This window comes from Coenobita brevimanus, chromosome 77, assembly GCF_032717465.1.
Source record: "Coenobita brevimanus isolate Jiangsu-jjx chromosome 77, ASM3271746v2, whole genome shotgun sequence".
In the NCBI taxonomy this organism is placed as follows: Eukaryota; Metazoa; Arthropoda; class Malacostraca; order Decapoda; family Coenobitidae; genus Coenobita; species Coenobita brevimanus.
The window spans coordinates 3484440-3498073 of record NC_137030.1 but is presented as its reverse complement, the minus strand read 5'-3'; the positions used below and the strand labels follow the sequence as shown (position 1 = coordinate 3498073).

General features: G+C 39.2%; 1 protein-coding gene across 1 annotated transcript in view; it reads right to left on the bottom strand.

Moving 5' to 3' along the window:
* Positions 1-8903, bottom strand: part of l(2)k09022 (HEAT repeat containing 1 homolog l(2)k09022) — a 39457-nt gene extending 30554 nt beyond the window's left edge. The window contains exons 1-8 of the mRNA XM_080279152.1: positions 8758-8903; positions 7705-7917; positions 6621-6864; positions 5747-5830; positions 4781-4942; positions 3691-3893; positions 1206-1325; positions 51-216 (exon numbers count right to left, since the gene is read on the bottom strand). Coding sequence (XP_080135278.1) covers positions 51-216; positions 1206-1325; positions 3691-3893; positions 4781-4942; positions 5747-5830; positions 6621-6864; positions 7705-7917; positions 8758-8903 — 1338 coding nt within the window. The remainder of the gene's footprint in view (positions 1-50; positions 217-1205; positions 1326-3690; positions 3894-4780; positions 4943-5746; positions 5831-6620; positions 6865-7704; positions 7918-8757) is intronic.
* Between the last annotated feature and the right edge of the window lie 4731 nt (positions 8904-13634).

The window sequence follows — 13634 nt, the reverse complement described above, 5'->3', positions numbered from 1 at the left end:
CCAAGAAGCTGAACCAGGAGAGGTGAACAGACTTTAGTATCTGGGTGTACCTTTTTATACTCAGTGCCAGTGGATGCGTCTGCCTCAGCATCAATAAGTCGTGCGGTGGCCTGGCTGTGTCCCTCAGGGTGACTTGCCTCCAGCTGGTCCAACATACCTGCCAACTGCACACCCTCCAGTGCACTGCTATGGGACTTCACAGCCTCTATTATTGACCTGCAAATTACAAGTCAGCTTGTTCTGTTCTATTATTGACCCACAGATTACAAGTTAGCTTTGTTCTGTTCTATTATTGACCTGCAAATTACAAGTTAGCTTTGTTCTGTTCTATTATTGACCTGCAAATTACATGTTAGCTTTGTTGTTCTATTACTGACCTGCAGATCACAAGTTGGCTTTGTTCTGTTCTATTATTGACCTGCAAATTACAAGTTAGCTTTGTTCTGTTCTATTATTGACCTGCAAATTACAAGTCAGCTTTGTTCTGTTCTATTACTGACCTGCAGATCACAAGTTGGCTTTGTTCTGTTCTATTATTGACCTGCAGATCACAAGTTAGCTTTGTTCTGTTCTATTATTGACCTGCAAATTACAAGTCAGCTTTGTTCTGTTCTATTAATGGCCTGCAGATTATAAGTTATCTTTGTTCTGTTCTATTACTGACCTGCAAATTACAAGTTGGCTTTGTTCTGTTCCATTACCAGCAGATTACAAGTTAGCTTTGTTCTGTTAATGATAATGCCAAAAAGTTCCATAGTAGGCTACCCCTTGTGAAGTGTAGGAGCCTGACACTTGGCTACCACACTCCAGAATATTAAGGGGTAAGTGGCCGGGTTACACCCCTGGTACATATAAGAGTGCAAGCTGACATTATTAAGCGTTTAGTCACAGTACTATTTTCAGTAATTAAGCCTTTGAGCCTGTGGTGGGCTATTCACCCAGTATCATATCAAAGATTTGGCTGGAAGTTTCTCTATATTACAAGCACTTCCAAGGATGTTGGGTAGCATATGATGGCTTAAATGATAAGGACTACAGAAATCTAGCCTCACACCCTTCTACAACTCAAACTCCATGACCTGCAAGGGGGAAAAATGGACCGGATGTTACTTTTCTTAAATATTTCTAACTGAGAAACCTCACAAAACTAAGGAGCTGTAATATACCAAAGAAAAGCCATATCTCTAAACACATGTTTGGCTTACCATATGACTTTTGCTGAGTCAGAGGATGAGAGGGGAATGGACTCGACAATATCAATCATCTCAGAGAACTGGGCAGATTTCTTGCTGTTGTCCTGTGGGCACGAGTCACTCACCAGCCACCTGCAACAATAATACATTACTAGTAATATATATATATATATATATACAGTAGAACCTCTTTGGTCCGGACCCCTTTAATCCGGACTTCTGTTAATTCGGACAAAATTTAAAAATAATAAGCTCCAAAAATATGTTGAAAGTAATTCTAAAGTCATTTTCAGTATCGGCGCGGAAAGCGATCGTCATTCGTTTAGTCTCGGATCACGCTAGGTCGCAACATGGGCGCCTGTTTAAACACACGCTAGCATTCGTTCCATCAACTAGTTCACCAACCACTAATATTTTTACGCTGTATTTCAAAAGTTAATCCTCCTTACCATGCCACTTAATGCAAGTGTAGCTTCTGCAATGAATAAAGGTGTTAAAAGGAGGAGTTTGCTTACACAAAAATGGGTCAGAATATTCTGCAGTGTTTAATGATTACTGTAGGTTATTTTTTGTACTGAAATGTGCTTTACTTGTACATCAAACATTAGCTTCTTGCCCATATGGGTGTTATCAATATGCCAAAGATGACAATGTATTTTTTGCCTACGTAAGTTTTATTTTTATTCCAAATATTACAGTTAACTAATTAATTTATTTTTTTGCCTACATGGGCCTTAGTCACTTACTACAATTTAAAATGTAGGCTAGTTTCTTGTCATGGCCTTACCTTTAAATTATGCAATACAAAACTATCGTACATGATTAGTTTGGTTATTTTAGTATCCTTTCATCTTTTACAGTTACGTAGGGTTGACATATGCCACATATGTTAATAATTAACAAACATACCATATGTAGATAGTTTTTGGTATGAACTGGAGATTACCCTGATGGTCCAGACAATCTGCTAATTCGGACAACCCTTCCCCCCATATAGTCCGAATGAGAGAGGTTCTACTGTATATATATATATATATATATATATATATATATATAATGTGTATATACACACACATACAGGCATTCCCCACAATACAATCCATCGCTGTACAATACCCTGCCTTAGCAATGTGAAAAAATTAACACCCTTCCCTGCCTATCAATGGCCAGTCCCCAGTTATCAGATGAGTTTTGTTTTTGTGAAACAATTTTGATGACATTTTAGACTTAAAGTTTGTGATTAGGCTGATTTATAAACTGTTTCTAGACTTAGATTAATGTGTTTTAGTCACAGGTGGGGTGAACAGTCATTTTTTGGTATATACAGTTTACTGTTTGATTTGAAAGCAGTGATAAGAAACAGGGAAGTGAGCATAGAAGTTAAAAAGTTACTCCATGACAGTATTGCAATACCAACTCTAATGTATGGGAGCTTGGACCTTATCGGAGGAACACAAGTCAAGAGTGAGAGCAATGGAAATAACGTGGTGTCACGTGGAGATACAGACTGACAAATGAGGAAGTGAAGGAGCATTGTGGTGTGGATGTGGATGTGATGGGAAGCGTTAGGAGAAACACACTGAGGTGGTTTGGTCACGTGGAGAGGATGGAGAACGAGAGACTGACGAGGAAAGTATATGTTAGTGAGGTGGAGGGGGGGAGAGGGAAGGGGAGGCCAAAGACGAAATGGAGGGATGGAATGGAGAGGCATATGAGAGGGGGGTGTGAGCTGGGAGCAGGGCGGTGAAATGGCAAGGGACAGGGCGACATGGAGGGCATTTGTTTGTGGCCACCCCTTACAGGATTAAGGTGTCTGGCAATAGATAGACAGATTTTTTTCCAGACATACTTTTGAAGATTTTCAGATTTTATTTTTGGGTTTAGGTGAATTATAAACTGCATTTAGGCTTAGTTTACCTTGTTTTAAAGCTATTTGGGGATTTGGGTTAGCTAGAAACTTGTTTTTGGACTCATCTGGGTGGGTTTTGGACTTGGTTGTGGGGGTATTCGAAAGGTTCCCAAACACATCCCTATGCTTCCTATGATATAACGTCCCCGTTCAACGATACCCCAGCGCAACGATGGGCTTTCCCAAATGCATCTCATCATTATAGTGGGGACGACCTGTATAAATACACATTTCATATACAGTATATATATATATTGCAAATATGTATGTACTGTATGTATATATGTACAGTATGTATAAATCCCATACTCAAGCTGAAGGGTCAAAAATGAGGACTAATTCTATAGTCTTAACCCTCATGATCTGAAGAAATTTATATTCAACTTAATCCTGCTACCTACAGACTATTTTTATTTAGTTTTTAAGAAACATCTTGTATTGAAAGGGTAAATGAAGATTACATCTAACCTCCTCTGATTGGAAAGCCTTGGCTAATCTGAATATACCGGTAATAGTCCAGGTGTAGCTGGAATTACATGAAATGTACGTCATCAAACTTAAGGGGCTAAGAACACAGACAACACACACCCAATGAAACCGGTCACATAAGCAGATAGGAATGGAGCCACACTCTTGGTTCTGGCTAAATTGACGATGTTGGAGAACACGTGTGACATTGAGGAAAGGGCTTCAGCAACCTCTGGGGTGAAGGTGGTGATGTTCTGGTGCTGAGTCAGGGTCAGCAGTAACAACGTGTGCTGTTCATGTAGCGATTCTGGTGGTGTATTTACCTGAGACAAGCAGAACAGACATCATCATCATCATCATCATTGTAAAATCATGTGGAATCATAAGTATCAATAATATCAATATTTTATCAACAATATCAATTTAAAAAAAAAAAAAAATCATTATCAAACAAAATAACATTACCACCAACATGAACTGCCATCATTTATACCAACAGTATCATCAACATAATTAACTTGTAACAATAGTACAGTAATGCATCCTGTTTATGTTTTGATTCTGGTGATTTAGTTGCCTGTGGACAGAGGGGTAGTATTTAAAAAAAAAAAAAAAAAAAAAAAAAAAAAAGGCACATCAGCTTGGCTAATCCATATCTTCAATACCTTACTGTATATTTTCACACATTCATTTACAACATTTACCCACCTATTTCTTGGTCTATCATGCCTCCTCCAACTTTCATCACTAATCACATTCATTTCTCATCACCCTGACCCCCTTTTTCCACCTAATATACAAGGAAACGGGGAAAGACGAAGACCAATAGTGGGAAAATTATCAAAATCATATCCAATGAAGAGGGTCGCACACATATTCACACACCATTCAAAACCCACGCATCCTTGGTCCACCAACCAAGCATGACCATCTGCACAAATTTTTCTTTATTAAAAATGCACTTCACACACATCTGCTTGACAACCTTACAGAATCATTATTATCATCATACCAATCTTTTTTCCCACCTAAGGGTGGAATAGGGTAGGATCCAGAACACATATACAAAACCTTCAAAAAAATCACAACCACACAAATAAAATAGCCATTTCCCTGTCAGTGATGTACGGTAATTTTTTAGTGCACAGGTACTGTCTCTAGACAAATTTATTAAAGCTGCAAAAGTCCACAAGAATGCTGACCAACTGACCACAACAATGAGGCGCAGAACTTCACTGAGAAGGGATGCTGCCAGTTTTGTCCTGACTGCTAAGTGAGACATAAGAAAATATGTGCCAGCCGTTAGCTCTGGGGAGGATGAGAAACACTTGGGCAGCATCTTCACTATGCTGGTAAGGTGCTCCTCCTTAACCTGGTAAGGAAAATGAGGGATAACATTAAACACTTCACCATGAAGACACACATTCTAACTGCCATCTCCAGATGATTTTAATCACCTTAGGGGATACTTTTTGAACACGATGGGTTATTATACTCCTGACTAATCCTTCCACTACTACAACTGAATAATATCATCCAAGAGAACCATCCACAAATATTATAATGAAAAACATGCCATCGTAGTAAACAGACTAACAACCAGTCTTTTACTTCCCTCTTTCAAAAGTAGGGACAGACCTGAAGCAATGCTACTAGTCCAAAACAACTGAAGATAGAAATGTCATCATCAGCAAGTTGATAATGAAACAATTTAAACTTTTTTTTCACGATATATAAACTTTATATTTTATTCTGGCTAACATCGGATGGTTTTATCTCTCAAAGAAACTACGTTAAAAATTATCATGAATTAAGATTTCTCTTATATTTATGAAATCTATATTGTACCTTACTTAATATAAAGCCCAACAACTTCAGCCAATTTTGAGAAACCCACTGCAGCCAGAGGAGCATCTAAAGAACACCCTATTGGTAACAAATGGTGCTGGAGAAGGATGCCTTCATGTGATGGCACTAAAATGACCAGATTGGGAGAGTGGCCTGGTTATAATAAAATTTCTCAAGCCCCTTCCAATCCCCAAAAGAAGAATGATGAACTGTGGAAGATGGGCAACTTTAGCCTGCACTCCGCTAGGTTCACAATAAGATAAGCCCACGGTTGCAATCATCAGTAGCAAATAAACACAACAGAGAAATAGTCTGTAGGTGTACTTACACTTTTCACCAAGCACAGTCCTCCTACCACTGTTGTAACATAGAAGGAAATGGCTATCTTCTGGTCACCTACGTTGCGGTGAGCCTGAGTGTGAAGCAAAAACAAAATATTTGAATACATCACGAATATAACCTTCACCATTATCATCATCTGACACCACTACCACCATTATTACATCAGTAGAGTGTATTACCACCAACACCACTTCACCAATATATATATCATCACCACCATCATCCCTATTATCATCATCATTACCTGCACCATCATCATCATTAATGAGGTGCGTAGGATCCAGGAAAATGACAGGGAAAGCATGCAGGACAACGATCATCACCCTAACCCTATATCCCACTTAACAATGGGGGGAGGGGGTTAGGATCCAAAAGAAAGAACAAGAATGTATGGTATACAAGTAAAAGTATCACTATCACCGTAACTTTAATTCCCACTGAAATATAAAGTAGGAAAAGGAGAGCAAAGAAAATGAACAATCAACAGAGTGCTTAGTACAGTAATAAAGGTAACACATTTATTCACTCACCAATTAAGTCTTTAAAACTCTGTAAGACAGCAAGTTTTTTCAGATATCTTTTACATTTACTGTATCAGAACATAATGTATAACTGGTATTTTCTACTAATGATTATATATCTGAAAATCTCTAAGGTGTGTCTAAAGCATGCAGACTTGAGTGTCCAGATTACTGTACTATGGAATCATCATCAACTTCATTGTCATTCCTCCTTCCCACCAATTTAGGGCGAGGTCGGTGTAATATATAATAAACTGATGAGGAAAAAATGTTATGGCACCTCTGAAACTTGCAAAAACATGATCCCCCCAAAATGCAGTGATCATAAGGAATACCCACCTTAATCATACTCTTGAGATAATCGGCAACAAATGACCTGAAGACTTGATAATGTGCCCAGCGAGTAAACACCGTCGCCTTAGCCACTGGCCGCCCTGTCTTCTGTGACCCCAAGAGCCAATACCATTCATCCGTGTCACGGCTGATGTCAATGATTTGCAGGATGCGGATGAAGAGCGTGGATTCGTAGTATGGGAAGATGGACATAAGCAGAGCACGCTTATTCATTTCATTTGCCATGAATCTGTAGGGGCATCATTCAGACTCAGGGGATGGGTTGAGTCCAACTTTTATAACCTGCAGAACAACCCTAACCCTTTTCAGCTCAGCAGATGGCCAAATGTAGTCAGACTGAAAGATTCACTTGTAGCTTATCACTAACAACTATCAAAATCTATGCAACCATGACTTGGTATTCAAATTGTGGATATGGCCCATGTCCATTAGATAAGAACAAACTGACTGCAGTATCACCATCATTCACATCCACTCACTTGACGTAGTGCTGCCTATGTACTTCTTTCCTCTTTCTCATTCTATCTCTGTGTCTGCTCTCTGCTCCTCCTACTTCTCCCTTTCCTGCCTGTCACTCTTTACAACTACTTCTTTCCATTTACTATACACTAAATTACAATACAGCATCTACCTTAATGCAATCATCTGATCCACGCAATCCCCTCCACCTCAATAATTCAGCACAATCTGATATCTATTTTACCTCTTCATTACTTCTTTATCCATAATAAATCTATATGAAAATTCTTAAACAGTATGCTTATATATTTTACATACCGGTACTCAAAAACTCTTCTTCCAAATGATTATCTATGGTACATACAGTAGGCTACTCATCATAAGCTTCACTTTTATTCCAATATAAGTATGGGTTAAGGCAGGGTCCAAAAAACAAGGAGAGGAAATATGAGAGGAGAACTACCAACTGCATGCCCAGTGAAACAAGGCAGACACTCATTTACACACCACTCAAGCTCCAAGAATCCTGACTCCATCTTACACGTCTAAACATCTCCATTTTATTATTTCATTTTCCTTATCGACATATTTCATACTACTTATAACTCACCTAAATACCAGCCATTCCATTGCTTTCAGAGCTGCCTGTCTCTCCAGATATGGTGACAAGACCAGCAAACATTTATTGATATTCACATCTAGTTTGTCATTGGCGGCTTGGTCCAATACTGCTCGTTGGATGTCTATAGTGTGCTTGCCAAAAAGGACCTTGTCAAATTGTCTGATTGCTTCCACACTCTTTGCCAGTTCATCAAAACCATCCCTGCCTGTAAAAAAATAAATAAATAATTATAAATAAATTTCTATCTATCTATCTATCTATAGCCCGACGCCCTAATCCCGCAAAGGGTGGCCGCAGACAAAACGCCTCCAAGTCACTCTGTCACCCACCATTTGACTCCCCTCCCCCCAACTCACCCCCCCCTCCCTCATATACCTCTCAACTCCATCCCTCCACCTCATCCTCGGTCTACCCCTCCCTCTCCCTCCCTCCACCTCACCTACATACACCCTCTTAGTCAGTCTTTCATTCTCCATCCTCTCCACATGTCCAAACCACCTCAGTGTATTTCTCCTAATCTTTTCAACCACATCCACATCTACCCCACAACGTTCCTTCACTTCTTCATTCGTCAACCTGTCCCTCCATGTCACTCCACATGCTCCTCTCAAGTAACTCATTTCCACTGCTCTCACTCTTGACATAAATTTCATATGTATAAATAATATACTGTATATCAAGTGGATACACTGTTAGAACCTACTGAAACGATGATGACAAAAAATACAGTAATACTATATTCAAAATACATAATGTTTAGTAATAAAGAAACAAGGTATATACAGTATACAAGTCCATGGAAGATGACGTGATATGGTTAAAAAAAAAAAAAAAAAAAAAAAAAAAAAAAAAGTGAAATGTCGGTAATTACCAACAATGATCATACAGGCCACGTATCCTTTCACTCTTCACTCCCCATTCAAACCTACCAAGCACTTATATCATCACAATCATCCATACCTCTTTTCCCACTCTAGGATGACGTGGTGTAGGACTGATCGATTGATCAATTGACCATGAGAGAAACCAACCGGTCTGCACTTACCAATCTGGTAATAAATGTCCCTTCCATATTTGGCAGCCTCAGAGGGATCAAAGAGTATGGATTTACGGCCTGGCTTGTCAAGTAAAATTGATGTCTGAGGTGCTGCTAACTTCTGCAGCTGCTGTGCAAGAGATGACGTCATGGCTGCGGGATTATAGGCTCCTTTATTGAAGAACACCTGGAAAGAAAATGGAGTTAGTAATCTGCAGGTAGATGGAGAATGGAAGACTCACTAGAAGAGTGTTAGTGAATGGTAGGAATGAGGATAAGGGGATGGCAAAGGGTGGAGAGGTACAGCATATGAGGGAGAGTGGTGTAATCTGGAAAGACAGCAGCCTGACAGCAGAGGATTGGGTGACATGGGGGCAACCTGTGCAAGGCTACCCCTACCGGGATTAAGGCATCTGGCTATGGCTTAGTACTGCAGATAGACAGACCTGTGCTACCTCCAATTTACTTATGTCTAGGAAAGTAAAACATATTGTGGACAAAAATTACAAAAACATCCCACACATAACGAAATGTTCTTGACAAGGAAAAATTTAAATCATGGAGCAATTTATTTCGGAATCTCTAACTTTGTGGGGGAAGAAAAAAATAATTATGCTGCACAGTTATAGTTTCAGTCATATATACCAGTATACAGTCAATACATTAGATTATTGTAGGCCTATGTATAATTTGTTACACAGCTACAATAAATTTCTCTCAAAAGTATAGAAAATACTACATTTTCACTTTCAAAACTTTATTGGTGGTAGGTGGTGGTGACCATCATCCACTCACTTGATGTAGTGCTACCTACCGGTACTTCTTCCTTTACCTTTATCCTTCTTTTTTTGCATCTGTTCTCCTCTTTTCCTGTTTCTCTGATCTTTCCTGTCACTTTTTATTACTCTTCTTTCCTTATCGGGTGGCTTTACCTTGAGTGACAAGCCTAATGGTTTCCTGCATACCAGGAAACCATTTACAATGCTGGGTGGCAACCATAAAACCAATCCATACGTGTTCCCTACATGTCAACAAGTGGGTTGGTAGAGGTTTAGTGTCTCTCCCCATAACACAACTAACGCAAAGACAAATGGCCACCTCTTACAGGATCATGACATCTGGTTACAGATAAATATAGACTGAAAAGCTTTATGTGCAAGGTAATCCTTAGGGAGACATAGAACCATTTTATTTTGCAGTTTTCTTCTGTTATTTCCTAAACTTAGCACTTCAAGGGATTATGTAAGTATTTTCTGATTGCATTTTCAAGACTCAGTGCTTTTTATCTCTTTTAAAAGTGGTGAAAAGTATTTTAAAAAGCAATGTTTACAGACCGACGTCATCTTGCAGTACCATATGTGAAGACAGATGGACGACAGCTTATAGAATGTCATTTTTTAATGAAATTACCCTTATCAGTAACTATTTATCCAAACCTTACCTAATTTGTCATAACTTGACCCAATATTATTTATTATAAGTTAACCTAACCAATTTTATGCTAACCTAACCAAACTTATCCTACTGCATCCCAACCTACCCTATCCCTTACAAATTTTATCTTCTTTGTTTATTGATGGATCCTAATCATACTTGAAAATGCACTTCTGTACACCAAGTCACTACGGTAAGTCAATTCAAAGCTATTTTTTGTCTATTTATTTACCAGTATTTTTTTGTCAGAGGTGGTCCTGTGTCTCCTTAAGGATTACCACAGCCAAGAATTCTACTAGTTGTTCTGCATGCAGTTTCTTGTAGCTATGGACCACAACTCAAAATCCTCTACCTCCACAGCTAGTTTTCTGGCTGACCCTAATCTATCTGCCAAGGATAAACAGGTTAGAACCAATGATAGCACATGCAGAAGGATGCTGCTTTCATGGTTAGACTAGGTTCCATTGGGCCTGAGCATGACTTCTTGACAAGGTACTATGATTGGCAATGTCAAGTTACGAATCTTCATTCTTAATTCCCATTTCTAGGATAATAATGTTACACTTCAGACAGTACAACAGGCTTGGCTAGGCTATATGGAGTGCTTACATCGACTTTTGCTACAAAAGCATATCATGATCTTTAACATCTTCCTTCAATGTTAACCCTGCAAATAACAGGGTATCGCGAAGGGACTAAAAAATTTGCAAATGAACATATGCAACTGACAAAATTATTGTCACTTTTATTACCATACAAGGGTTAAAACACACTTACCTAAACCCTTCCTGCAGTTAGGTTCCTGACGTTTCTTCACTTCTTGGCTCAGACACAGCACGTCTACGCATTATGATACTCCATACTACATAAATGTCTTCAGTATTAAAGTTACGGAGAAAACAGTGAAAGTCAGAAACTCTGGAACATACTTATAACAACACACGTGGGTCACCACTCCGGCCGAATGCATGATCGACACAAATAAGATGTCAAGCAGCAGTACAATTTTTTCAGTACTGGTATCAGTTGAGTCACCTAAACTTTACGGAAAATAAGCTTAGATATGCTATTATTTTTTTTTTCATGCTAGTTATGCTTCTCAAGTTAGCAAATTAGAATAATGAACTAGGGGCGATTTCGTGAAGCGACAAATTCTCCATATTCCAAACATAATATTTATACTCGTTCTTTGGCTATACCAATGCGACTATGGATAATTTTAAGACAATGTATTCTAGATAGTCAATGAATATCTTCCTTATTAATTCAATTCCAATTTTCTTACCAGCGCGATACGAACAGTTCTACTTGTCAAACTCATGACGTATCCGAGTCCTATACGTTACTCATTTAGCAAATTCCAACGCACCTGTGACAAGCGCGTGCTCGTTTTATACTGTCCCTCTCCCCCTTCATTTTTTTTCCTACACACAGAACCATCCTAAAAACGGTTTATTGCTCCGACCCTGACCCACTACCTGTCATTTCATCCTCCCCTCTCCGTTTCTCTCTGCCCCTCCCACCCCTCATCTTCCAGAGCAATCATTGATGGCGTCACTTATATTATGACCATCCCTAAAAGGGCTGCATGCTGGAGAGGGATATGCATTAATGTGGTGGTATCGGTGTAAGCGAGTGGTTCCATTTCACTGCCTGGGTATACAAACGTTTCTGAATTTCCTCCTTATCCCCAAAGAGGATGGCGGATTGCAGGGCAAGGGCAACACTGCCTGCAGTTCGCTGAGTTCACATTCACATAATGATCCAGGAGTTGCAACAACAGTACTTAATATTACTATTATCCTTACTACTAAAGGTGTAGTCAACCCGTTCCGCTCTTACATGCAGGATATCCCGCTACACCACCTACTACTACAAACTCGGCTGGTTCTGACCAGTCTTCACTCATTGATCCGACAGTTTTTTCATTCATTCATTCATTGCCAGACGCCATGTATCCCAAACGGGGTGGTCAAGGGCTTAGAGTTGTTTTACAGGGAGGGGCACTAATTCTCCACCAACCCCACTTGACACGTAGGGATGCCAACAGCATCTGGTGTTCCCAGGCGGTCACTCATCCAATGATCCAAGTACTAACCAGACCCAACGTTGCCAACGGTCATACCACGTTGAGTACACCGCTTCCCGTCCGATCAGCGAGGTTAAGCAACGTTGGGTCCGACAGTTTTTGCTTCTTAGTAATTACTTAACCAACATACTGCAAGTGTGCACACAGTATCAGTTTATCCATACATGATGCACGCCAAAATTTTTTGGTAAATTTCTTTCGAAGTAGGCTGTTCATCACTCACTTGATACAGTACTCTGATGTCTGTCTTACCTGCTCTGTATTTATTCGTATATAACTGTAATGATGAGAAACAATGCCATTTGAAGATTGTTGCATGCATGAGCACTAGGATGATGATGATGAAATACTCTCAAGGTACAACTGAAATAACCCTCAAGCAGCTGTGTGTGTGTGTGTGTGTGTGTGTGTGTGTGTGTGTGTGTGTGTGCTGGCAGAGAACTGTCAGTGGCAATGTTTGTTCGGTGTGTGATATAGTCCAAAGTAATATTTAACTTGCTGGTGTGAAACTGGTATGGATGGAGTGTGAAAAGTCGAGCAACAGCAGCAGTAATGGAGCTAAAAAAAATAATTAAAAAAAAAATAAAAAAAAAAGTGCCTGAGTTGTGCAGAGTGGATGATATAGAAAAAGAGATAAAATTAACAAAATGTGTGGAGTAAGAATGTTTACTGATAAAATGATAAATGAGTGCATTGATAGGTCATATAGGGGGAGAGAACAGATACACAATGGGTCATGAAAAAGGCACAAGAGAGAACGGGTGGGGAGGAGGCAGTGATAGACATGACAGATTGACTGGGTAAATCAGCATATAAGAAAGCGTTGTATTCAGGCTGAAGAAGGTAAGGAATTTACAGATCAATATGGAACTGACAATATAGAGAAGCACGGCATTTTTTTTTTTTTTTTTGGTCAATGGAAGCACCAAAGGTTCATGTGAAGCCTATAATTATACAAAAGAATATGTGCACATGGTTTTACTTGATGTGTAGCCAGAACTTCAAAGACTCTGATAATGTGTTATCTTCCCACCCCCTTAACAGGAGAGCCATGACAAAACCACCTCCAGGCTACTTTGCTCTTACATTCCTTTAATTTCCACTCTAGATCCTACTTTATCCCACCCTTAAGTGTATATCAGGTTTGGAATAATGACTATTCCATTTTGTATACCTGTGTTCCATGCTTGTATAGGCCAGTAATCATTGAAATCAAGATGCCCTACATACTGTAAGCTTGCATGGAACACCTACCATATCTGCTACTTAATTTTTTGCCCTGCATCATCAAACAGTATTTTACAGCTAGTACATCCAAAACAATAATATTCTGTAAAGGGTTAAAGTAAATTCCACAAC